Below are 27,553 nucleotides of genomic sequence, written 5' to 3' on the forward strand. Positions count from 1 at the left end.
TCTTTTATATCTGTGCTCCTTTTTGTACCAGTAAAGAAAAAACAACAAATACCAGGAGAAATGTTGTCACAAATACACTACATGCCTCTAGTATGTGAAATCCCTATCGCCTCCACGCCCACTCCGACCACACAGCCATCATTCCCTTTCTCAATTATAGCTGGGGCAAAAATTAAGGGAAGGCCCTTCATATCACACTGACATTTACATTTTTTCATTTTTTAAAATGTTTTTTGCATTCACATTTACATTTATTTCTTCTCACCAAGGCAACATACATCTGAGAGAAAAAAAAAGTCAATTTCTCCAAAAGACAGAGATTCTGATGCCTAATTCCTGAAGTACAGCAACTAAGTCCAATACCACTGCAAACAGCTGCATACAGAATTGATATAGAATACATTTTTAAAACAGATAATATAGTGAAAGTTTATGGAACAGAAAGGAGATCAGGAGGGAAGTGAGTCCAAAGGAGATGTGTACTGAGATCATTCTTGAACTCTGAGAGGGATTCAGCAGTTCTGAGGGAGAGAGTTAGCACATTCCATCATACTGGAGCCCGAACCGAGAACCTCTGAGCTTTCCATTTTGGACCTCTTGCATGTATGACCACCAAGAGGGTAGAAGTGGAGGAGTGCAGCAGTCTGGTTGGGCCATAGTGAGCGATCAGGGAGCAAATCCTTTAATGGTCTTGCGCACCGTGAGTCTTGAACTTGACACTCTACTAGGGCTACTTCATCGCACTCCATGATAAAAATCTGTAATATCAAATAATTTGCAACTTCCCACTTAAATGTAAAGGGGATCATTTGAAAGGACAGAGAATTTTTGTGCCAGATTTTGCTTTCTTTAAGCGCAATAGCATCAAAATTATTGCTTATTTTTCAGTTCAGCTCAGTTCACTTTCACCACAGTTTGGCTATCATCTGCTTGTCCCCTGACGTGTCCCTGTTTCAGAGACGCGTGACATTGCATCCTAATGCTAAGAAAATGGCCCTCGCGCAATCGACTGCTGAGACGCCTCGCTGTGAAAGAGGGCACAAACACGTGGGAAACTGAAGGGCAATAACAAACAGGCTTCCCGGCTGCCTCCAGCAATCATTGCGGGTCAGGCTCGGGTCCTGCTTTTTCTACAGCCACCTTGTCTTAGTAAGAGAAGCACATCAGCTGTCTCCTTGTCTGCCTTCAGCAAACAGAACCTTGCTGTTAAGAACACATGATCTGTTCTGGAACATAAAAAGTGGACAAGGAAGTTCATAAGTTCACACTGATGCTTCCTGATACGTTGGTTTAAATGAGGATGAGATTTTTTTTTTTTTTTTTGGTAGCAGGGACAAAGTTGGCTGCTCGGAATGAGTCCAAACAGATTTTCAGATCCAAGCTTCTATCAAAGTGCCCTTAAAGGTACATAAATCCTGCACATAAGTTCTCTGCATATCAAAAAAACACAATTACGATATGTTGATATAAGGGCAGGGGATAGTATAGCGGGTACAGCGGTCCACTTGTAATTTGAAGATCGCAGGTTTGAATCCCACTCTCGCTGTAGTACCCTTGATTGATGTTTTTATCCTGAAATAATTTAGTAAGAATGCTCTGCTGAGTAATTCATTGTACACCGGATTATATAACATTGCCTTAGAGAAAAGTGCCGTCTATACAAAGGTCATTAAGATCAATAAGTGGTAGAGTAGTGGTAACAGCTTCTGCCTGTGGACTTGAAGATGGGAGGTTTAAATCCCACTTTCTGGTACCTTAAATTGCTCTAGTAAAATTACCCAGCTGTGTAAATGGTAAATCACTGTAAATAACTTAAAATTATTACTTGCTTTGAAGAAAGGCTGCAGCTAAAATAAATAAATGTAAATAATACTCGATTGTGCAATGAAGCACAGTCTGACTAAATGTGAGCACGCTGAAGTTTTACACTAACTGCAAATCTCTCAAACAAGGAAGAGAAATAAGCCTCATGAGCTGTGAGACACCAGTGCTACCCGCTGCACCGTTGTGCTGTCCAACATGCCTCAGCCTGGACTTATGGCTTGCTGCGTGGCATGTGTTGGTGCCTCTTAAATGGGGTTTGGAGTGTGCTGCCCGTTGTCACCTGCTGTGACAAGAAGCAATAGGTCGTAAGGATCTTTGCGCACCAGCACTGGCAGTGTCCTCCCTCCCCGTGTCAACACTGCCATCCTGTGTTCTGAAGCACAGCAGCAGGGTGGACGGAGCGGGAGCAGCAGCAGCACCACCACCTCACCCGTTCCATGAGCCAATGTAAATGAACACTGTCAACAGCACCTTTTTCCAGGTTGTTTTTTTTTTTATTTGCGCACCCCTGAGATGATCATCCAACCCAGTGAGTCCCGGATACAGGACTGCACATCACATACCTGCTACTGTATATCCTATTCCGCTCTGTGCCAGTCCTATTCTGCACCTATACAATTATTCAGATTATCTGTGTACTACAGGAAGGAGAAATACTGAGAGAACAAAAATCATGAATGAAGGAAACAGTAGAAAGAACTCCAAAACAACAAAAAAGTGAAGGGAACACAGTTAAAAATTGAAACAGAGAGTCCACATCAGCTACATTCTTTCCCATTTTAAAGAATCCATTTCGTTAGTTTTTACTGGGCTGAAATCGGGTTTCTGACACCGTGAATCCTTTCCCTCCTTAGATGTGCATTTTTGCTGGAAAGTGGCACTGCCGCAGTGCAAAGTGCAGGAGCACTGGGAGTCGGTTTTCCCCGCGGAGACTGTCGCTTCACGCGTTCAGGGGGTCCGGTGGGAAGCTAATTGAATAAACCAACGCGTGCTGTGATGTTGTCCGGCACCGTGGTCACAAAGGCAGCCCTACCATTTTGTGCCATCAAGCTGTGCAGAGAAGTCGGCTGAGGAGCCAACCACCTGTTGATGCTGAATGAATTGGATTTTCTGTCGGCGGCATAACGTTGTGCCTGCAACTGCTCGAGTTGTACTTAGACAACGTGAAAATAAAATAAATGGCTGAAATCCAAACCTTTCAGCACTGGGACAAATTGAAGTACACTTTAAGTCCACAAACTGTATTTAAAACTCATATCTGCTTTCTGCTCATCACATTACTTTGGATTTTTTGCAATAAACCAAGCAGTGCATCATGGATAAAAATAAACGTACATACCTTCACTAAAAACCTTTGCCCATTCAGTTACGTACAAAGGCATCAGAAGAGAAGTAAAATCAAGAGAGCAAGCAATCCCAACATTTGAAACCGAAAAAGGTCCTACCTTTCATTTGTCTTAAGTGCTGAAAAGATGTCTTTATGATTTTTTCTTCAGACGACAAAAAGAGCAGTAACGAAAGGATGATGCCCCCCCTTTCTCTCTCTCTCTCTTTCTCTCTCTCTCTCTTTCTCTCTCTCTCTCTCTCTCTCTCCCCCCTCTTCTTCTTTTTCTTTTGTTTGGCTACAAAAGGTCCACGAGTGTTGCAGAGGAAATGTCAGCTTGGCTTCCCAAAAGGACTAAATAAATAAAGAAATAAATACACAGGTAAACAAATAAATAAATAATGAAAGGTGAGCGACAGCGGCGGCAACCAAGTCAGCACAGCAACATGTGGTTATAAAAAGTATCAGCCAGGCTCTCCCTGTGGTTGGAGTTGGAAGGCTTTGCTGACAGGGAGATGGTCCTGTGCAACAGATTAGCAGCCCCCTCCCCTCCTCATTCTCAGCACCAACGCCACCCACTCTCCCTGCAGTCGATGACGAGAGCCCCCACTCATGGGTCCTTTCTGATAGCCGGGGATAAGGGTAAATGAAATGCAACACCATGCGTGAAGGGATGGGGGAAGGAGGAGGGTCTGTTTTTGTGATGCTGGGGATGTGAAGGTAAGGAGTGCCCCCTGTCTCGGCTATAGCCCGCAGTCCCCTCTGTGCTCCACGAACACCCTGCCCCAGTCCTCTCCTATTGATTGCAGAGCCCTTAATGTCATCACGCTGATTTTAATATTGGGTTTTTGCTCTGCTCTCTATTTACCCACCAGTACCGTACTGATCCCTCTGTTTTACTGGGGAGGTAACCATGACAATCAATATCAAGCCTTGCTGGCTTCTTGAAGAAAGTCAAATTGATTTAGGTGGAAAAACCTTGGATTGATTCCCATCCGCTCCACAATTAAATTAATATGTACTGGCCATAAACCTCTTGCCCACGGTAGCATTAGCTGGCTCTTTCACTCTTTCTCCCGCACTCACACACCTTTCGCTGGTATGGATTTTCTTATGAATAGAGCTCTGTGGTCCTCTGGGATTTCTCCACAAACAGGACCTGACGGTGGTGCTGTGCTGATCTAAAATCTTATTGATCGATTGCTATTGATGAACATCGGTGTGCTGCATGCCTCAAATAGACAGCATTTCCTTTCCTCTTCTTTTTGTCTTTGCCAAACAGATTCTCTAAAGAGACACCAGTGGCATTTATCGGATCAAAGTATTCCTTTCTGAAGTCTGTGTCCTGTGAAAACAGGCTATTGATTGATGAGCCGACAGGTTGGTTTTGCCACTTCTGCTAATCCATGCTATTCTGCACTAATCTGTCCTTCCTGTAAATATCCAATGACCTACAGTGGCTCTTGAAATTTAGGAGTTTGTTGGAATTATGCAGCATCATCGAAAAGGAAGTCACCACAGAATAACCCAAGTTAAGCATTTATTATATGGGCATCTATAAATGGAATGGATGAAAGAAATGAGGAAGGGGAAAGGTTTAATGATAGTGGTACCAGGTCTTATGTACCTGTGACTTCAATGCAAGTAAAACTAAGTAAAGATTTATGTAGTACTTATTAATTGATAGTGTTGCTTAGTTGCTTTTATTCAAAGAGACAGAGTATTTGAACCTTGGAGAAAGCTGAATATTCTACTGAAGCCATCTTAATTGTGTACTTTAATCAAAGGTATCACAAGAGAAGAGGGGACAGGGGCTTTACCCAGCAGCCTCCTGCAGATATATTTTGTTGTGAATATATATGTACTGTATATTATATTGCTTAAATTAAATAATAGCAACTTAACTGAAATAAGTTGTTTTTCTTGTTCTTAATCTAAATTCCATTACACATTATACTCCAAATGAAATACACCCCTCCTCCTCAGTTCTATTTTTTATTAAAGGCCATGGGATAGCCCCCAGTGATTTATTGAAACTGTTATTATTAGTAGTACTGATCACAGAAGAAGAGTTGTTAATGCTATCAAGTCAAACCTGACCCATAACAAGCACCCATGTGGTTTTCATGGCAAGGGAGGAACAGAGGGGGATTGTCAATGCTGTCTTCTGTGTGTCGGGGGAGACACACACATGGAGAAACACAGAGGCACCGTGCACCCTGAGCAGGGCTCAAACACCATACCTACCAAACAGCTCCTAGGAAAAGAGTACTTATGTTAAATAATGAGAATGCATTAAACTATGTTTAACTTAATATGGTAAACATTATTATTATTATGAGTAGTAGTAGTAGTATTTATCATAGGAGAAGAGTACTTATGGTAAATAATGAGAATATGTTAAACTATGCATAAATTTTGCCTTCAGCATAAACAGGTTTTGTGTAAAAATTGTTTGGAGCAATACAGGCTTGAGGTAAAGACTTTTAAGCTGTAACATTATTTTAAAATTAATAAACTGTAAGAGAGGGGGTGGGGTGGCGCAGTGGCGCAGTGGGTTGGACCAGGTCCTGCTCTCTAGTTGGTCTGGGGTTCGAGTCGCGCTTTGGGTGCCTTGCGACGGGCTGGCATCCCGTCCTGTTGTGTCCCCTCCCCCTCCGGCCTTACGCCCTGTGCTGCCGGGTAGGCTCCGGTTCCCCGTGACCCTGTATGGGACAAGCGGTTCAGAAAGTCTGTGTGTGTATAAAGTGTAAAAGGGGCATGGTGGCACAGTGGGTTTGGCTGGGTCCTTCTCTCTGGTGGGTCTGGGATTTGAGTCCTGCTTGGAGTGCCTTGTGATGGACTGGCATCTTGTCCTGGGTGTGTTCTCCAGCCCTGTGCTGCTGGGTTAGGCTCTGTCTTGCTGTGACCCTGCTTATGACAAGTGGTTTCAGACAATGTGTGTGTAGCTAAATGTAATTTAAATGTTAAACTCAACTGTGGAAACATAATGATTGTGCTTAAACAGCAAAAGGACATTTTTATTTTTGACATCCTTCGATGTTTCTCTGAAAAATTAACTCGTTGGAATAATTTCACACACGATCAAAAAAGACGTCGGAACTGAGTTTTGTCAGGCGGCGATCTGGAAGGACACAGATTTGTGGTACACTTTACCATTTCCCGGAAAACTGTCGTGTTTCCTGTTCAGCTCGGCTGAGCGTTCTCTTAATATTAATTGTGTTTAAATTGGGAATTCTAATAAATTGTTCAGTTGTGTTTAATGCTTTACATGGCCTAAACCACATTGCATCACACGATTTAGCTTAGCGTTTTTCGTTCATGAAATCACGAATTACCGTCATGGAAAAAGTTCGTTACTTATTAGTCATGTCGCTTGTTTTAATAAATTAAATGACGAACTGCTAATCGTTCTTAGTTTTGGTACGGCAGAGTGTACTGACAAATCCCAAATGCAACTTTATTCTGTTTTAGATTCTTGATTATACAGATGAAGGGCTGATTTTAGCAGCATAGATATATGCATATTATTTTCAAATAAGTTGTAGATGCTGATACGGATGTATCAGCTACAGTTACATGATCTAGTCCAAATCCCAATCAAGTTGAGTAATAAAAAGTAATTAAGAACTCAGACAGAACAGAAACCATAGTTTTCGTGCTTCTAGTAGTTCTACGTTTGGCGAAGACAATTCCCCCATCCTTTTACCACTCGTCTAACCTTTCTTCTACCCTTTTACAGTGCACAATGCGAAGTAATTAAAGAAACTGTTAAAGTTATATTATTTACTGACAAGTGAAGCATAAAAATAACCATGAGGGGTGTTTGCGTGTTAATAACACGTACTAATTTTTTTTTATCGGAATAGCAGAACTACACGAAACTGGGAGTAATCGTTTAGAAGTGGTGCTGATTGATTGGCAAAGCAACCAATGAGGGGACGACTTCAAAAATTCGTCCTCCTTGCGTCCTGTCTTCTGTCTTTTCACAATGTCAACGAAAATCCTGATTGGTTGTGCACGGCCACCAATGAGGTGACGAGAACCATCTTTCCTGTTTCTCGAGTCCCGCCTTCCGTTCCTTCACACCGTGGAATCCAGTGGCAGCTACCGCGTGAGGAACTTCACTTTTAGACCCGTCGGGAATCGCAAAAATACAGTAATGGCTACAGACTCGTGGGCTCTGGCTGTGGACGAACAAGAAGCCGCTGCCGAATCAGTAAGCGTGTGTGCTAGAAGAATTTCGCTAACGTGCTCGTTATGAGGGTTCACACATGATGAGTATGAGCACGGCTAGCTGGCGGCTAGCTCCCTGTGCTAGTTAACGTAGATGGACATCATGATGGTGGAGGCCCGGGACGCGGCAGCTGAGCTCGAAAACTGGAGAAAACATGAAGCAGCACAGCGCGTACATGGACTGCATGCCGCTCCGTGTGAGCCTAGGCCAGTCAGGGGAACGGCGCTGTTTGTGTTTAGGGACGTTTGTTTGAGTAGAGAAGCAGAAATCTGACTGATCGGAGAGATCCGCCGAACTATCGCGTTAGTTACCGGCCACGGCTAAATCATAACAAAAGCCTTCATCGAGAGGAAAAATGTAATTGGCAGTTGTTCAGTTGTCCTGAATTATTTTCAGTATTGATTCTGCCCCGCTGTAATTTATAACCTTAAATTAGACACTCATCCAATTTTGTCGTACTCCGCTTGATTTAGTTTAGCAGTGAATTATCTTAGTTGCACTAAGCCAGGGAAGTCAGACAGTGGATATGAGTCGATGCGTGAATTATTTTTACAGTCGATTTCAATTCAATAAGCTTCGTTGTAAGACATTTAAAACTTTTATAAATAATGCAAACTAAGATGTTTTATAGTAATCTAAAATGTTCTTCCTGTTATGTTTTTGGAAACAGGTGAAGTATTGTTTAGAATTGTTACCATCCATGTGTGAGGTTGCTGGATACACTCGTATAGTACTCATGAGTAAGGGCCTTACCTGGCATCAGTACAGTAAGAATACAGACATGCGTGGTTTAACGACGGGGTTACGTTCTGAGAAATGCGTCGTTACGTCAGGCGATTTCGTCGTTGTGCGAACGTCATACTAAATGGTATAGCCTCGATCAAGTGTACATATACAAACCTAAATGGTGTAGCCTCGATGCAGTCAAGAGATGGCTAAACACGAAATTTATGACGCTGCTGCCGGTGTAACATACAGTTTTACAGTAAGCTTTTTTATAAGTAGAAAGAGTACACTTTAAAATAACGATAAAAATTACAGTAGCCTGTAATACATAAACCAGTGTGTGACAGATATGTTATTGTCATTATCACGTATTATGTACTGTACATAATTGTATGTGCTACACTTTCATATGACTGGCAGCGCCGTAGGTTTATTTACAGCAGCAGCACCACAAACACGTTGTGCTACGACGCCGCTAGTCTGTAAGAAGTTTTCACACAGTCAGAAACGGCTGTTCCAAGTGGGGTCGTGGTGAGCCGGAGCCTAACCTGGCAACACAGGGCGCAAGGCTTGGGGGGGGGGGGCACACCTAGGATGGGACACCAGTCCATCGCAAGGCACCCCATGCAGGACTCGAACCCCAGACCCACCGGAGAGCAGGACCTGGCCAAACCTGCTGCACCACCATGCCCCACTAAGAAGTTTTCAGATCCATTATAATCTCTCACAAGAGACCGCCGTCGTATATGCAGTCAGTCGTTAAGCGGCGCATGACTCTAGTCAGGTGTATAAAGCGGTAAATCACTGTAAAGTTATGTAACATTGTAAGTATCCTTGGCCAAAAATGTTTACGTTTAGAAGTCTAAATCTAAAGTGTCCAGGATAGTTTTAATGTTCTGCAGGTGTCTCTCTTGATTTCAGTGCTTAAGTCCTAAACAGTATTTCATTTCTGAAGTAGTCCCTCACACACGGCCACATTGCACTGTGCCTTATGTCGGTCGCCTGTGTAATATGTCATTCATATTTGGTAGACGTGATCATAGATGTGGAGGTTTTCAGGCTCTGTGTGCATGAAAGGACTTTGTTCTTAAAACTGCAACTTCCAACTTAATTTGGAGTGACACTTGATGTCTACCAAGATTCAAGTTGAGGTTGCCATAAATTTCACAGCGACTTTTCCATTTTACTAAGTGTAGCTTTTGTTTTATTGCAGCTCGGTAGTTTGCAGATCAAAGAAAATGAAGAGAAGGTCAAAACTGAAGCAAATGGTAAGGCAAAGGTCTTTCAGCTTGAAGTAATTTTAATATTTTACCTGTGGTAGTTACTGACTCTGAGAAAAGAACTCATTCATTTTGCTTTACACTGCCACAGTTGAGCTCTTTAACATGGTCTCATGCCACATATGTATTACTGTGAATATTTTAGTAGCATCAAAGCAGTGTTGTTACAGGCTGTTCATAAATTGACAATAGTGCAATCCGGTATACACATCTCAACAAATTTCTCCACTGAACAGTTATTATTTTAGTTATGACCTCTCTGACACAGAATACTTATATCATTTTTTTTTTTTTTAAATCTATGTACAAATCAATCATTCAATGATAATGACAAGTAAAGAGTTCAGATTATTTAAAACTTGTGCATTTCTGGCTCTTCCAGTGCCAGCCAGCCCTACTATATGTCTTTTTATACATTTCAGTGTTCATCATATACCTCTTTTGGCATGTACAGTAGTATTGTATGTATTACTGATGGTGCATATTGTCTGTCCAATATTTGTAGTTGTTTTTCAGTGCTTGGTATATTTCTCAATTTGCTTTAATTTTTGGTTGGGTATCCCATGAACTTTTTTGCGTGACCAAGTTCTTTTGCTAGGGACAGCAAAGACAGAAGTTGATGGGGAGAAGGTGGATGATGAGGAAAAAGGTGGGCATTTATAGCTTTAAAAAATATTTCCATTCATCCTTGCCCATATTATCATACTTCATGTTTTCTTGTTAAATTGAGTGAAAAATAAAATGAACCAAACTGTAAAAAATATCAGTTATGCTTGGTGAGAAATGCTTTATGCTGTTTTTGTATCCTTATATAATTTTTAGGGTAATTTTGCTTTAAAAACTTATTTGCATGTTATGAAAGCTGCTTATCAGCATAAGGTTATTAAACAGTTATTTTACAGTGTGTTTTTGTTTTGATGTTTTTCGGATAGTTTAATTGTGAACGAGCTTATAGATGTAGTACTAAATACTGATGGAAAAAATAGTCCAGTCTCACAAAGTGATCAGGGACACTTTGTGTGTTGTTACTTAGAGGACAGAGCAGCACAGTCACTCCTGAACAAGTTGATTCGGAGTAATCTAGTGAACACAACCAATCAAGTTGAAGTCCTTCAGAGGGATCCAAACTCACCGCTCTACTCTGTCAAGTCTTTTGAAGAGCTACGACTGTAAGTGCACATTGTCCTGGGTTTGTCAAGATGACTTTACAAGTGTGTTATAGCCATGTCACCTGGGGGATTATACAGTGCATTCAGAAAGTATTCATACCCCTTCACATTTTTTTGTTGCAGCCTAATGCTAAAATCATTTATTTATTCCCCTCTTCAGTGTACATTCAATACTCCATATTGACAAAGCAAAAACAGGATTTTGGCAATTTTGCAAATTTATTAAAAACAAATTGAAATATCATATTGACATATTCACTCTTTAATTAGTATTTAGTTGAAGCACCTTTGGCAGCGATTACAGCCTCAAGTCTTCAGTATAACCCAACAACCTTTGTACACCTGCATTGGCGATTTTCTCCCAGTCTTCTCTGCGGAGAGGTTACCTCTCTAACCAAGGCCCTTCCCCCCCGATTGCCCAGTTTGGCTGGGCGGCCAGCTCTAGGAAGAGTTGTGGTTGTTCCAGACTTCTTCCATTTAACAGTTATGGAGGCCACTGTGCTCTCAGAAGTATTAAATTTTGCAGAAATTTTTTTTGTAGCCGTCCCCTGATCTGTGCCTTAACACAATCCTGTCTCTGAGCTCTGCAGGTAGTTCCTTTGATCTCATTGCTCAGCTTTTGCATTGATATATATATATATATTGTCAACTGAAGGAACTTATATAGATAGGTGTGTGCCTTTCCAAATCATGCGCGATCCATTGAATTTACCGCAGGTGGACTCCGAGCTGACTGTGGATTGATTGAGGGGGGAAAAAATTAAACAATTTTAGGATAAGGCGGAAATGTTAAAAAAAAAAAAAAAAAAAAAAAAGTGCTCTGAATGCACTGTAAATGAATATGTTACGGCTTAAATAACACTACATGTTGGTTTTACAGAGGTTATAAGCTTTCTGGAAGTTTCAGTTTTTAAATAGAATTGTATATGCCAATCATGCTTTTCCACATCTTGAATATAGCTGTATTTTTCAGCTTTGTCTGTTACAATTTTCCTTCTCTAGAGCTTACTGTAAATCCAGCCCAAAGAGTGTCGGTGTCTTCATAATTAATGTTTTTTTTAAATTTTAAAAATGTGCAATAATCTGCAGTGATCATTAAGGTACCTAGAAAGGTTGGGACAGTGTTCTGCACTGGGTAATTTATGCACAAAAAGTTTTTAATACATGTATAACTTTAAATTTGACATCTAATGGAAAGCTTAGTGCAAGTACTCTTCTCTTGTTTTGTGTGTGGTGTCCCCCCCCCCCCCAGTTGCCCACGAATACAACCTAAAGTATATTTTGCAGTTAGTATTGGCCCACAATATGTCACAAGTTTTTAGTTTAGCAGGACACAGATGGAATGTTTGGAAGGCTAAGTTGCTGACCAAAAGGTAGAACAGTAGAGCTATGTTTTGTTTGCAACCATTTGATGACTATCCAGTTCTTTAACAGCTGTACACGCTACTTGCACATCAGATGGGATTTATGATTGACCAGGAATATTTAAGTATTGTTATACAGTGTCCTCCTTCTACAGCAGTGTGGTTTTTTTTTCATTTCTACAGGAAGCCCCAGTTGCTCCAGGGCGTGTATGCTATGGGCTTCAATAGGCCTTCCAAAATCCAGGAGAATGCTTTGCCTATGATGCTTGCTGAACCGTGAGTGTGTTTTATCCAGAGAAGTGGATATTAGCTTCACTGCAGTGACAAAGGAAAAGCAAAAGACAAATTAATGTTACACTTTTAGTCTTTTTAATAAGTACATTAATTTGGAGATGTTTGATCAAAGTCATCTAGTAGCTTTTTCAGTTCTCTGTACCCCCAGAGGTGGTTCTAACAGGTTTATCACATTACTTCTATGGCTTCTTTGCACTCTTCAGGGAAATTGTTCTTTGTTTGTTTCCAGTCCCCAGAACCTGATTGCTCAGTCACAGTCTGGCACTGGCAAGACAGCAGCCTTTGTGCTGGCCATGCTCAGCCGTGTGGACCCAGCTAACAAGTGGCCCCAGGTGAGTGTGTCGGTATCTCTTCCAGAGGCTCTTGGGTTACAGGGTGTAGCCTTACTAGCGCGTACATTCACTCCTCACTGCAAGGGAGTACCTAAGTTTGAAGGTTCCACCTGAAACATGTAATGGTATGTTAAGTGTATTCATATACGCTCGTTCCATACAACAAAAACTGCTACAGCTGCTGAAATTGTATACGGTTTTTTGATTAAATCGTTTTTGTCATTTAATTTCCTTAAGTGTTTTTTTTATTGTACAAAACTCCTCCAGCTGTTTTAGGACACAGGTAAATACTTGGTGTCTAAAATGTTTTTGTCTCTCAGTGATGTCTGCTTATTTTCTGGCTAAATTGAGTTCATGAACCTCTACATTGCCCTAGTACAAAGGAAGCCTTAATCTAGTGATCAAATGAAGATCATCTAATGACTAACATTGGTTGGTAACACTGTGATGTACCTTCAATAGCATAGTATTCAGGCGCTTTGCAAAGTGAAAGACATTGCCAGTGATCTTGGGAGCTTTATTTCCATGTGTCATACAGATCCATCAGTCGAGTTATAAAAATGTCTTGTAGAAAGGTCGAAACAAATGTGAAAAGGGCATTGGGGATGCCTTGAAATGCAGAAAAATACAAATTAGGGCAAGCAGTTACTGGTAACGAATAAATGAATTGCTGCAAATGTAGCATAAAAAATGAATAGTTTTTTGTTCCTTTCAAGTATAATACTGTATAGTTGTGTTCCTGTGCATGAACGTAACCTTTTTTTCATGTTGCATCATTTTTATGTGACATATCTTAAGTTCTCGAGCATACTTTATCCATTAGAAATAATGGTAAGGGAATTTATTGACATTTCATGAAACCTGTTAACGGTGCAGTACGTTGTGCTTGTTTGAAGATATTTGTCCGTTGCAAGTCTTATTTCATCAGAAGTCTTGTTTTGAACCTGTAAGCTAAACATTTATTTCTTTGTTCTTTTTATTTGTCTTCAGTGTCTCTGTGTCTCCCCTACTTACGAGCTAGCCTTACAGACTGGAAAAGTCATTGAACAAATGGGGAAATTTTATCCTGAAGTTAAACTGGAATATGCCATCCGAGGCAATAAATGTAGGTTCCAAAGTGGTGCTGAATTTTATTTTTCTGTTTGTTGGTTGGCTGGGCATGTCTTTGTAACGGCATATTTGTGTGGTTTTACTCTGAATAAATGCAACATTGTATGGTATATTACATGCATATACTGTAACCGTTGTATTGATGATGTACTCGGCTGCTCAGCAGACCTCAAAGTAAAATTGTGTTGAAATTTCCATGGCAGAAAACATTGTGAGGATTAATATTCAGCTATCATGTCCTCATTCTTGTTGTTGGAAAGTAATGGTTGAATTTGCAGAAAGTAAAAAGTAACCTGTTCGAAAGGATTTGAATTGTTCAGGTCACTGGAAGTACTGGGTGTGAAATTGAGCTCAGCTGCCTAATAAATATGGCTGTGTGTGTATGTGTATCCATTTGTGGTGCGCAGTGGAGCGAGGGATGAAGATCCAAGAACAGATTGTCATTGGCACTCCTGGCACAGTGTTGGACTGGTGCCTCAAGCTTAAGTTCATTGATCCCAAAAAGATCAAGGTGTTTGTGCTGGATGAGGCTGATGTCATGATTGCCACACAAGGCCACCAGGATCAGAGTATACGCATCCAGAGGTGGGCAGATTCTCTGTTTCCAGGGGTTTTAAGAAATTAAATTCTTCATTTCTTCATTTAGCAGATGATCTCCTAACTGCATTTCGTACCAGTCAAAGCTCTTTGAATGTAGAAACATGATTAATGAAGCAGTTTCTGTTCCTGCCATTTCTGCCAATGCACATTAGCTACTTATAGAAATAAGTCAGAAAGATGAGGCAAAGATGGTGAAACAAATTTATCAAAATTTATACAATGTTACATCATTAGAGATCAGTGTTTTAGTAGGTCTAAAAGAGATTAGTTTTGAGACCCTTTTTGAACAATGAAAGGGATTTAGTAGTTCTGAAAGGCAAATCTTATTCTGCTACATTGGAGCCAAATATGAGAACCTAGACTTTGATTTTGAGCTAGTTGTAAAAGCTTGCTCGTGTCTTCTGTGTCACTTGTGTTGTCATAGCTCACATGCTTTATGAACCTGCTCTGTTGTGCTCCTACAGAATGTTGCCCAAGGACTGTCAGATGTTGCTGTTCTCGGCCACCTTCGAGGACTCTGTGTGGAAATTTGCACAGCGGATCGTGCCTGACCCCAATGTTATCAAACTGAAACGGGAGGAGGAGACACTGGACACTATCAAGCAGTACTATGTGCTTTGCAACAATAAGGAGGAGAAGTTCCTGGCACTCTGCAACATCTATGGGGCTATAACCATTGCACAGGCCATGATCTTTTGCCATGTCAGTTTTCTTACTTATCCATTTCACTTGGACTTCTTAATATAAATTGAATATTATATTTGCAGTGCCAGTTAAAAGTTTGAGTGAATGTGGGCAAGCTGGGCAATATTTCAAAGGGATGAACAAGACAGAAAAAGAGTAGCAAAGTACCCTACAAATGTACCTCTCTGGGAATTGTTGCAGAAGAGCAGGAAAGACATGTTGATTTCTTGATCAAATGATTAAACAATGCCTAGTGAACAAAAAAAACCTGCTTTCGAACAAGTGAACTTGGGCTTTTCACAAAGACTGTGTTAATTCTGAAGGTCTACATGCAGATGGTTATCAACAAGCAGTACCCACTGTATGCATCTTAGCTCACTGCTTCCCAAGGGCAGGGTGTCATGTGCAATCCTGTTTATTTTTCTTTAGACTCGGAAGACCGCAGGCTGGCTCGCTGGAGAGCTCTCCAGCGAAGGCCATCAGGTGGCGCTGCTCAGTGGGGAAATGATGGTGGAGCAGAGAGCTGCAGTTATTGAACGCTTCCGGGAGGGCAAGGAAAAAGTGCTGGTCACCACAAATGTGTGTGCCAGGGGTAAGGAGAGGTTCTGCATTATTTCATTATTTTTTTTATTTTTTTTTTTTTTTTCTCGTCACCTAGCCAAGTCGTTTTTCTAAACAAAATGCCTGTTTCATACTTGGTTACAACTATAAGATTGTTTTTATTAATGTGTAGTGTTTTTTGTTGGGGACAACATTAGAATTGTAAGGACAATCAAGTTCAGGTTGCTCATACTAATTCTCATTTTCAGTGTCTGTTTTTTCTTCACTGAACTTTTTTTTGATAATGATGGTTGTGAAGTTTTCAAGATGCAGTTCCGTTTGCCTAACGTGCACCTTGACCTACCCAAGTGACTTACTTGCCATATGTAAGCTTCTATATCTACAAATCCCATTTCCAGAAAAAGTTGGGATATGTTTTATTTTTATGCAATTTGTAAATTTTCTTGAACCTTTATGTAACTGAAAAAAGTACAGATTTTCAATGTTTTCACTGACCGATTTAATTGTATTTTGTATATATAAACAAATTTAGAATTTGATGCCTTAGAATGAACAAATCACAGATTGTTGTTTTTATTGCATTTTACAGAATATCCCAGCTTTTCTGGAAATGGGGTTTGTATATTTAAACATATATCAAAGGTCGACAAAAAGAGGTAGGGGCAGCACTAATGAAATTTTCTTTTGTAACTTTTAACCATCTAATTCTAGGAATTGACGTGGAGCAGGTTTCTGTCGTGATTAACTTTGACCTCCCAGTGGACAAGGATGGCAACCCTGACAATGAAACATACTTGCACCGGATTGGTCGCACTGGGCGTTTTGGCAAGAGAGGGTTGGCTATCAACATGGTGGACAGCAAACAGAGCATGAACATCCTCAATCGGATCCAAGAGCACTTCAGTGAGTTTACGCAGCTTTTAAAATATTTTCCAAAGCCTTTATATAAAACTGCAGACAATAACTGTTCTATAAAAAAGTATTTTCCTCCTTTACAATTTTTTGTTTTTCAGCTTTTTGAGATAAATAATGACACCAGTATTGCTTTAGCCATTTTCTTTGGGTGGAAGGTAATGTGCTGTCATAAGTGAAAAAGAGTAATTACCAACTAACATTAATGAGCCTAAATTAAAAGGGTAATTTGTACATAAATGACTATCAGGCCTGATCTGAAACTTCTGATCACTAGAAAGAATATAACTCATTTCTAGATTGCAATAAACCACCTTGATGTCTCAAGACTTCTGCAGGAATGTGTTGTGCATTCATTTATAAAATTAGAACTTTTTGCATAATATGAGCCCCTTTACATCTGGCAAAACCAAATATGATATTTCGGAGTAAGAACCTTCTACAGTCAACCATGGTAGTGGCAGTGTGATGGTCTGGGGATGTTTTGCTGCCACAAGACCCAAGTGCTTTGCCATCATTGAAGGATCCATAGATTTTTCTTATTTGAAAAATATTAAGGAGAATGACCATCCCATGGCTATCACTCTGAGATGAAGTTAAAGCACAGCTGTGTCATGCAGTGAGATGATGATCTGAAATGTAAAAGCAAGTTGCAATGGCATAAATTATGGACTGGTCAAGACAAAGTCCTTACCTGAATACAATTGATATGTCACTGCACAACCTGAAAAGAATTTTGTGCTTTAAAAAAAAAAAAAAAAAACTTCAAATTGGCTGAGCTGCAGCAGTTCTGCATGGAAGAGTGGGTCAAAGTTCCTCCGCATCAATGTGGCACCATGGTGAGAAGCTACAGGAAGCATTTAGTTGCAGTCATTACAGCTAAAAGTGGCACAACCTAGTGTTGACTGAAGTGGTAGTTTCTTTTTCACAACAATGTCTGTACATTTCATTATATTCCACACCAAGAAAATGGCAAAAATAATTGTAGTGTCACATTTTCTGTAAGGCTCTAAACATCTGATGAAAATGACAAAAGCTCCAATGATATAGACAACTGTAAAGGAGGCCAGTACTTTTTCCATAGCACTAAAAGTGGTTTGGACAGAACTTTTCAGCTGGGTGACAAGTGAGACAAATTGTGGTATGTTATTAAGATGAGAAATTGAGTATATTAAATTAATCAAAAGGCAGTGCATTGCATAATATGGAGTTATTTATTTAAAACTTGTTTGTTGTTACCCACAGACAAGAAAATAGAGAGACTTGACACGGATGACCTGGATGAAATTGAGAAAATTGCAAACTGAAGAACTGATGCCCCCCGATGCTGTTGTCCCCATTGCTGGGATCCATTTCTGTAGATGTTGGAATAAGTTACCTCATAAAATTTTTTGCAGTTGGACTTGAGTAACTGTAGGGATTTATTTTGGAAATTAAACACACAAAAACTACTACAGACAGAAGTAATGTTTACAAACTGATTATATGATTAGGTCTTAGCCTAGCCTTAAAATAAGTGTTTTAAACTTCAGGTCCATATCTATATGCCAAATAGATTCAATTTGTATGAATGAGACACTGTGGGGTTTGGTTAGGTTTTTTGTTTTTACTTATTTTCCTTGTTTTTAACTGGATGACTTATAGCTGCTCTTGTATCCCAAGTTTTAGTCTCCTGATCGCACGGGCTGCTTTGTGAACTGTTAAGAATTTAATTGAAACGGCTACAGCCTCTCCCCTACTTACGACCTATGTGACTTATGACCATCCGTACATATGCCCGAAAAAATACTGTATAAATTTGAAAAAATAAAGAAAAAATATATGTAAATATAAAAGGTACGCTTGGTCGCACGTCCGCCAGTGCTAACGGCTGTGTGCGTATGATAGTAACCGTCAGACGACATCCTGGAATTGTGTACAACAGAGCATCTCTCTCAGTTCTTGGTCTCAGCTGCCATTTGGTAAGATCATGTTATTAAAGTAAATCTAATTAATTTGTGCTAGATTAAACCATTTTGTCAAAATGAAGAGTGAACACGAGGGAGATTGGACCCAAGTGCAGATGAGTTGTTTTTTTTTTTTTTTTTTTGAAGTTGGAAGGGCAAAGCTGGAATTCGTAGTCTGGGACGGATGAAGGGTCAGGTGATCGGCAGTCACAGTGCGAGCGAGGTTCCGAGGCACGGAGTCGAGGGAAAGGTTGCAAGGGCAAAGGGAAGCTGGACATAGAATGCGATGAGTGCAGGCACAAAGGGGACGGTTGTCTCAAATGAGATTCCACAGAGAAACGGTGGTGGACTGACTCCGTGTATACCTGGTCTGGCCGATCCGGAGCCTGGGGCGTGGTGCTGGGCATGACAGTATTGTATTAAACCCCAAAGATGACGAGCAAGAGGAAAAACCCATCCCCTGCTGATAGATCTGGCAAGAAGCCAATGAAGACACTTGATTTGGAATTGAAAATGAAGGTAATCAACTACTATGAAGGAAGGACAAAAGTTAATGTGATTGCATGTGCTCTACAGTTGTCCCATTTGATGGTCTCCGCAATGTTAAAGGGCAAAGAAAATATACAGGAAGCAGTGAAAGGTTCAGCAAGTATGAAGTTCATGATGATGATAAAGCAACAAGGGAATGTTGTACAGGTATACGACTTCTACGTGGCATGCTAACATGCATCTGACTTGCGTTTATTTTGAGATCCGACGGGTTGGTCAGAACAGAACTTGGACGTATGTCAGGGGATGGCTGTATAACATCTGGAACCGAAATGTGGGGGAAACTGCTTTTCATTTGACCTTTGTGCTAATTACAGGAGCAAATAAAATTGTTTTAAAGTAAGCAAGGAAAGTATGTGAACAAAAGCTTAGCAAACAAATAATAAAATGTGCTATATAGGAAGACTTGTTTTACAAATGGTCTACCTGTATTTCTACAAGTTTTCGGAGAACACAGGTCCAAGATCCTAATCTCGTTTTGGTATTAAAAAAAGGGGACTTTAATCTTGGCTGCCTTGCAGGTTTTCCACAAAAAAATGTGGTGTGACCATATGTTTGGATATACTAATGTGAATATTGAAGTCTGATCAGGCCTGAATTTGAATTTGTGGCTGCTGGGCAAACCTGTGAAACTCTGAATGAACTGTTTGACTAACCAGTTTATAACTCTCCTGTCAATGTAATTTGTGGTTAGATTAGTGATTAGCTGCCTCAGCTAAGCAGTCAAGTTTAATTTGCACATCATAGTAGTAGTAAACCATATAGAAACTATGCACTTCTGAAAAACAGAAATCTGGACATAGTATGGCCGTATTTTTCATGGCACCAGGTATAAAGAAACATTCCTTTAACGAGATCACGTAAAAATTTAATCATTTAGTGACATTGGTACTGAATCCTCTTTACTGAAATGGTCTGGGGCCATTTCTTCACTCTCACTAAAATAGCCCGAAACGGATAGTTTCAGTTGTTCAGCCAATGCGTGCAGTATTTACCTTTCCTTGCAAAATTTGCTAGTGTGTTCAAAGACAGGAAGTCAGACCCTTTCACAGGGTAAATGCAAAATATGCCATAATGAAACATACCTAAAATGTTAAGAACAACTGCAATGATTTGTTTAAAAAAAAGAAAAGGAAAAAAGCTTTACTGGACATTATGGTATCCGTTTGTGTTAGGTTTTTTTTTTTTTCTACTGCAGTGTGTATGGGTTTTTATTCTTTATTCTGATATAAATTGGATATTGATTGTATTTATCCAACGATGCTATGAGAGCGAGTGCCTGAGTGAAATAGTGAACTTTTAAATGCCTAAATTTACTATAGCTGTAAAACCAGTAAATAGCGGCATGTATAGTGCAGTTCCCTCGCACTTAACTGCTTTTATGGTTCTATGGCTGTTTCTACATTGTATTTGTTGTAATAAAGAATACCATCTTGCTGGAATATTGCTTTATGTTGTCCTGTGTTGTGAAACTTGAGTAAGTGAAAGATTCTTGAACTTATCGAAAGTACAGTTCTGTTTTATAATGTCTTGTAACAGGAATGCAAAAACTTTTGTCTCCAAAGGGAGTATGAGTTGCCTTGAACTGTATTTTTTCTTTACCCTACATTGATGGTAGGAATATGTTCACTTAGCATTAAGTACGTTTTGCAATCTTTGAAAACCACAATAATCGTAAGAGGTGGCAGCGCACGTACTTTGTGGTGTCCCCCGTCCTAAAGACGACTTTTTGTTGCCAGGACTAACAAGTCATTGTGTAGCTTTCACAAAATGTTTTAAAACTACATGTATTTAGTATGTTTGTTTACATTTACATGGATTTTTTTCTTAAAACATTCTTTAAACATTTTATTTCTGTAGGAAAACTATAACCAAGGGTAATACAAAATAAAATATAGACCACAAAGTACAGATACCATAGTTAGTGGCTGTAGGTATTAAGCAAATATCCAAAATAATCACACCTTCACATTTTTTTTTACTATAATTGAACTGACACTGACATTTTGCTGTCAAACAAATATACTTCTACATTCAGAGGTGGTAGCTTAAAAGCAGCAGAAAAATACAAATCTTTGAGCTTTCAAGCACATTTTGAACTAGATGACAAAGTTGTTGGAAACTACTTTCCCTCAGATGCTTTTATTCCATGGTGTCCATGGCACTGTGGTCCTCCTGGGAGATGCACAGGACAGACCTGTTCTGGATGCCACTCTGAGCCAGCGTCTGTGTGAGATCCGTGAAGCTCACCCGGGGCACGCCCATGGTTTCAATCGTCCCGCGCTCGTATGTCTTGCCATACCTGGCCTCGGCAGCGTTCAGCACCATCTGCAGAGTATCTGTGGGGCGAAAGTGCTGCTGAAATCTCCTTCCGCTCGGGCACCGGACTGCCAGAAGCAGGGTCCTGCAGTCTCCGGCAGGAGCAGCTGCGGCTGAGATGGACGCTTCCAGCCCTGACACGCTCCAGGCTTTGGAGGTGCCGGCGACTTCTGGCCCATTCTGAGAGGCCGCTTTCTTCTCGATGGAGGGAAGCACACGGTACTTGTTGAGAGTCACCGCTGGGGGTGCGGGAATGCTCTGCAGGAGCTCCGCCACCTCGTCCATGCTCATCACGCTGCTCTGCCGAAGGACTGAATGGGGGTGGATGTGGATGTTGCAATCTCCTTTTTCATGTGCTGCAGATGAGGGCCGTTGGGCAACAGCGGCACCGTGGTAGGAGACCACCCCTGCACTATGGGAGTAGTCCATGATGGGCCGGCTGCGACCTTTTGAGGATTTAGGCCTTGACACGTGCATGCTGGGGAATTCTCAGGATCGCTGCTTGGGGTTCTACAGGGCTGAACTCACACATTGGAGGTCAGCATGCTGACCATTCCTTTCTCCTGCATGTGAAAGACAAGGCAGTTTGCCAAAAAAAAAAAACGCCAGGGCAACCCATGTGATTGTGGATACTGATAAAAACATGACTTTTGTCGTATAGAAATTCTTTGCTGTATGTCATTCAGTTTTAAATATCAGATAGAAGCAACATATTTTTTAATGCTGAGAATCATGAATAAATAAAACATTTTAGGCAAAAAATTTATTTTCACTAAAGTGCCTTTTGGAATTTTCCAGAACTGCAGTCATGGAGGGGGGTGTGGTGGCGCAGTGGGTTGGACTGGGTCCTGCTCTCCAATGGGTCTGGGGGTTTGAGTCCTACTTGGGGTGCCTTGCGGCGGACTGGCGTCCCATCCTGGGTGTGTCCCCTCCCCCTCCGGCCCTACGCCCTGTGTTGCCGGGTAGGCTCCGGTTCCCTGCGACCCCGTATGGGACAAGCGGTTCCGAAAATGTGTGTGTGTGTGTGTGTGTGTGTGTGTGTGCAGTCATGGAAAGAAGACACTAAGATACCAAGCTGAGAAGTTTTGCAGAAGTCAACTTGTAACGTGTGTCAACTTCTACAAAATATTTTTTAAACTGATTGGTATGTAATTTGATTTTTTTCAACATTTCTGTATGAAGACTGTTAAGTACTTCATACCCATGTGTAATACAACATATAAATCATAGTGTGTGAGTGACAGAGAGTGTGTTCCACTGATGTATGGAAGAGGGACCCATTGTTAAGTAGTGTGACTTGCGCTGCTAGATATCTTGGTGAATAAGCTGTGTGGGCTGATAACACCACATGGAGTTCATTGGAAATCGCTTTGGAGAAAAGCATCTGCTAAATAAATAAATGTAAATGTGAATCAAAGCATAGGCCACACGAGTGGCACAGCTGTAAAACAAAGAGCTGCTGCCCTCAGGTCTAAAAATCGCAGGGTTGAATCGTGTCCGCTGTTATAATACCCTTGATCAAGGTCCTTACCCTGAACTTCTGGAGCAAAAATAGCCCAGTTGTACAAAGAGGTAAATAACTGTAAGTTGCTTTGGAGGAAAGTGTCACCTAAATGAATAAATGTAAATACTACCATGAGAAATTGTCTGTTTGAGCAATCCCACATTTTATTTCTAATTTAATAGAATATTATATTAGAATCAAGCAACAGAGCATCCAAGTGTACCAGACTTTATACTTCCACATCTCTAAGTCCATTTATACATCCATTTTCAAAGCCATGTCTCCTGCTGGGGATCATCGTGGCAACCAGCCAAGCAGAACAGACCAGACCTGCTTTTCTGCACCAGCTCCTCCTGGGGATTCATTTTCATTGCTAAACCAGACAAGAGACACGAAACTCTCCAGCATGTCCTGGGTCTGCCCCAAGGCACCCAACCTTCCGGTGGCTCTAGTCAAACAACCACCCTGACCACTCAGCTTCTTACACTAACAGTGTGTGAGCCTGTGATGATGGAGCTGCTGGATCAAACCGCTGCTCAATGGAACAATCCTCATCATTATTCTGAGGAAAAGATTCTCAGAGTGCTTCGTATTTTCCACCTGGGGAAACTGCTCAGCACCAACTAAAAAGAGCAACCTACTTTATTCCGAGAGAGAATCATCACCTGAGATTTGAAGGTGCTGACCTTCATCCCAACAGCATGACATTTGGCATCACACTCTTCTGTGGACTGCTGTCCTGGATCCTGAAGATCACATTCTGGTGATGCTAACAGGACCACGTCATCCTCAAACAGTAGCAGAGTAGCCCTGGTCTCCACAGCCTGAATATCCTCCCAGCTCTGACCGCGCCTGGATGTCCTGTCCATGAACACAACAAACAGAAGAGTCAAAACGCATACTTGGTGTCCACCATGAACGTCAACCTGATGCTTAAAATAGGGACTCAACCCTCTCCTCACTGACATAGAACAAAAGGCAGGGAGAAGCAGCCCTGGTACCCCATAGTGCTCAATACCCTCCACAAAACACTCCAAGACATTTGATCGCAGGCCGTTCTGAGGGCCACAAAGTCCATGTAGACTGGGTTTGGAAACTCCCACAGCAACTCCAGAATCCTGGTGAAGATGAAGAGCTGTTTCGTCATCAGAAAGAAATCCAGACTCTTCCAGCTGAATGTGAGGTCTCACACTGCCGCAGTAACCGTAGGCCAAGAAAAGGGTCTTCGGTGTGTTCCTTCTTCCTCCAGGTAACAACCCCAGCTGAGGCCAGCACAGTCCTGTACTTACAAGTAACACTCACTCACTGACAACTGTTAACCACATCTCCTAATTCATGGCCCCGGTGATCCAGAGCCTATCCCAGAACCATAACACTGTTGACAATGTGGAGTTACAAATCCAAATGAAGCACATCTTTGAACTGTGGGAGGAAAACAGGGTACCTGGAGGAAATCCACCTGAACACAGGGAGAACATGACAAGGACAAACCATAGAGACTTTTGCTTGTTTTTACTCTCCATTCCTTCTTAGGCCATTGGTACCTCACTACCAAATCCATGCTTGTAATGCTCTCCGTGCTAGTAATGTTCAACGGGAGTCCATCTTACCCCAACAGCTTCTTGCCATTTGTGCACACCAATGGGTCCTTGATGTGCCACCACAACTGGCACTGACCACCTTCCAGCTTCAGCATCTCACAGCAGCCTCTTAAACTTCGAGGTCCATTATAAGTCTACAATGCTGAATTCAACCCAGAACGCAAGAAAACATTTTCTAAACATTGGAGTTGAATTAATTTTGTATTGAGACTCTACCAGATGTTCCCTGGACTACCTTAGTATTTGCCTGTGGTCCTCCCAGGTTTGTACAGAGCACAAAAGGCAGTCTTCCAAAAATCCAATTATCCTTCATTTTCAAAAGAAGTTAAAATCACCCACTGGATTCTTGCTCCGGAGCAAGCATGTATTTTGGTTTATTGGAGTGGTGCTAAAACTTGCTCCTCTCACCCTTGGCATCACAGCATATCTGAAGACTGACTGAATTACATGACTTGGTCCACACAGACCCAAACACATTAGTGAAGAACTCAATGTATTGAGCGTTTCCACTGAAAACAAATTAAAGCTGTTTTAAGAAATATGAACCAGTAAAATATGTTCCATTTATTTAACCGTTCCTGAAATGCACGAAAACGAGCGGGCTGCCTCAGTGCTTAGAAACTCGCATTCATTTCAAAGGGCCCTAGTTTAGTTCCCACCCTTTGCTGTAGTATTTTGCACTGGATAGTGAGTCAATTTGTAGACAAGTGTGAAATATCTGAATAAGTAATAACTGAATAAAGAAATATCACACCTCTTTTGGATTACATAATCCTTTATTAATTAAGAACAGTTAAAATGGGTTAACTAATGGTTATAATTTTAAAGATAAAACAGACTTTGCTATGATTTTCACCATTATACACACTTCACAACTATGTGATTGAATGTACTATTAAAAATCTGAGTGAAGTAGGTTAAAATCATTACAGTTCTGCTGTATATCCAAATATATTACTCTCAGGTCTGAATAACTGAACTAAATGGTGACAAAACAGCAGAATATATAGGTGTACATCAGAACCACTGGTTAAGGAGATTAGCAAAAGAATATCTTCCAGCCTCAGCTTTTCTAGAGAAGCGACTTCTTTCCATTACTCGGCTTTGTGTATAATAGAGTCCCCTCACTGGAATGCCATGAATGTCAAACAGTCTGCTCATAAAACCAGTGCTCAGTTACAACCATTCTTCCACATTCCACTTATATCAATCAGTTCAACAAATGTCACTGTACATTACATTATTTAATTGGTTTGGAGGCCTTTTCATCCCATGTGAGAGTTGTCTCATCTGTTCATACAATAGTACATTTTACTGATGGACTTTGCTGAAGGCTATGTTTGGTAGCATGGTGTTTTGGGCTGTTTTGTAATTTGAATGATACAGACTGTAAACTGAATGCTGTTGGTTTGAATCAACCTCCCGCTGTAGTTTACTTGATCAAGGAAAATCAGTAAATTTCATTTGAACTCAATCTAATGGTAACAAATAGTTTAAAATGTTATATATATTTATCATATATGACATTTTTTAATATACTTATACATTATATGAAACGAAGTATAATCTATAAATAAAAATGAATGAAACATACATTTTATATTATTTATCATATAAATATGATACATTTTACCTTCTAAAAGCACCCAAACGGAGTAAAAAAATTAAAGGATTGCATTAAGTCATCTTGTTTCCTTATCATATGTTAATGAGTAACAGGTTGTTCCACTTTTACCCTCATTACATTTTAAAATCACATTGAGAGCGATTTTAACCTTATTGTCCAGGACAATACACACATTACGTGTCATTTTAAAATAACCAAAGTAATTTGAAGAATGCATCTTTTGAAACCATGGACACCAGGCTTATCCGTTTTCTAACGATTCACAAACACTACGATAATAACCGCACCAACAAAACAGATCATACAAGTAAATAGTTTATAAATTGCGCTTTAAAATGGAGAAACACGCCATTAAATGGGCTCCAAACATGTAACCACTTGTAAGAATTTTTACTGTACCTTTATTGTGTGGTGATTTTGAGAATCCGCATTTATCTGAATCATGGTCATTCGTTTGCTAGTTTAAAGAGTCCATAGGGCTTCCTTTTAGCGTCGCTCCCGTTACCGTGACAACCACGTTGTCTAGGCGACGTTCGTGCGTCAGCGCGTACGATGAGGTCGCGTGCAGTGACAGCGGCCTGGAAGGGGGATTGTGGGACTTTTAATAAGTTTTCCCCATAAATCACATTATGAGAGTGATCAAGTAGTCGATCTTGTGTGTTTGGCTGTAATATTTGACCATCCTTTTGTAGTAATTGAAAACTGTTCAAAATAACATCTAGTGTCGCACACTAAGTGGTCTGTCCAGCCGCAGAAACAACAACTAAATCAGGCAAAGGCATTTAGTGATCAGATGTGGAAGTAAAAATTCTGCACATTCTCCAGCCTGCTACATACATCTCCATTGCAATAAGACAGCACTGTTTTATTAGGTTTCCTCTATAGTTTGTTCATTTAGGCTTGTTTATTATAGATTTATTTTTGCTTATTTGTTCTTAGATTTCTTTGGTGGTTTACTATATTCATGATATGGGGGGGGGGGGGGGGTGAGGTCTGGGCCAGACGTTCCGCTTACCTAGGGACAGTGCACGCGCAATACATCGCCTCTCCGTCCCGATGTAGCGATCGCCACGTGGCCACTGTCTGGCTCGCCAGGCAGGAGGGTCGCTACAAATGGCCTCTCCTACACTACTGCATCAATAGCAACACCTTCTTGTCAGTCACCCCCCCCCGTTTCCACAGAGCTTGCTATGTCATGCCACAACTGAGTGTCCAGCGGTATAACTGGATGGGTAGGCCAGGCTCGTTAGGCTTGGTTGACAGCCAGCCTAAGAGAAGGACAACTCTGACTCCAAACCCGGGCAGATGAAGCCCATTAGCCCTGTCAGGCCATCCATCTAGGAGAAGATGACTCCGACATAACACCTATGACCCAGGGACCTCGCTGTCACCGTCCCAGCTTGCTAGGCCATGGCAGATGAACCCCAGGTAGAAAGGGTGGGGCCAGTACTTGCGCACACTGCAGTCCACCTAAAAACTGCACTTCGCAAGCTCGAAGGGTACGCCCACGTCTACCAGCTTGCAGCCGCTGCGCCGGGACCTGCCTGTCCCTCGTTGGCCTCGTCAGTCATCAGCGAACTTGCAGCAGAC

General features: G+C 41.0%; 2 protein-coding genes across 4 annotated transcripts; one reads left to right on the forward strand and one right to left on the reverse strand.

Annotated features, from left to right (window-relative positions):
- Positions 1-7,223: 7,223 nt before the first annotated feature.
- On the forward strand, positions 7,224-19,897 carry ddx19a (DEAD-box helicase 19a). Of its 3 annotated transcripts, none has more exons than XM_018760728.2 (12): positions 7,224-7,367; positions 9,325-9,379; positions 9,978-10,040; positions 10,425-10,560; positions 12,108-12,200; positions 12,448-12,550; positions 13,541-13,655; positions 14,068-14,245; positions 14,725-14,962; positions 15,374-15,536; positions 16,217-16,408; positions 17,663-19,897. In XM_018760728.2, the coding sequence occupies exons 1-12, from the start codon at positions 7,311-7,313 to the stop codon at positions 17,722-17,724; spliced, it is 1,455 nt and encodes a 484-aa protein (XP_018616244.1). In that variant the 5' UTR covers positions 7,224-7,310; the 3' UTR covers positions 17,725-19,897. The 3 variants fall into 3 exon arrangements, with proteins under 3 accessions (XP_018616244.1, XP_018616245.1, XP_018616246.1); XM_018760729.2 differs by having other exon boundaries at positions 9,990-10,040; XM_018760730.2 differs by having other exon boundaries at positions 9,996-10,040.
- Positions 19,898-21,053: 1,156 nt separating this feature from the next.
- Positions 21,054-26,945, reverse strand: ubxn10 (UBX domain protein 10). The gene is made up of 3 exons (XM_018760235.2): positions 26,363-26,945; positions 23,401-23,596; positions 21,054-21,794 (listed from the first exon to the last, which is right to left on the reverse strand). Exon 3 carries the CDS (start codon positions 21,706-21,708, stop codon positions 21,055-21,057), a length of 654 nt encoding a protein of 217 aa, XP_018615751.2. The 5' UTR covers positions 21,709-21,794; positions 23,401-23,596; positions 26,363-26,945; the 3' UTR covers position 21,054.
- Positions 26,946-27,553: the final 608 nt, after the last annotated feature.

This window comes from Scleropages formosus, chromosome 19, assembly GCF_900964775.1.
Source record: "Scleropages formosus chromosome 19, fSclFor1.1, whole genome shotgun sequence".
In the NCBI taxonomy this organism is placed as follows: domain Eukaryota; kingdom Metazoa; phylum Chordata; class Actinopteri; order Osteoglossiformes; family Osteoglossidae; genus Scleropages; species Scleropages formosus.

Bases quoted from the DNA above. Each gene is read 5' to 3' on its own strand.
- ddx19a (XM_018760728.2), top strand. From the start codon at position 7,311: ATGGCTACAGACTCGTGGGCTCTGGCTGTGGACGAACAAGAAGCCGCT. The intron at 7,368-9,324 runs GTAAGCGTGTGT...GTTTTATTGCAG, and splicing joins AAGAAGCCGCTGCCGAATCA to CTCGGTAGTTTGCAGATCAA. The intron at 10,041-10,424 runs GTGGGCATTTAT...GTTGTTACTTAG, and splicing joins GGTGGATGATGAGGAAAAAG to AGGACAGAGCAGCACAGTCA.
- ubxn10 (XM_018760235.2), bottom strand. From the start codon at position 21,708: ATGCACGTGTCAAGGCCTAAATCCTCAAAAGGTCGCAGCCGGCCCATC.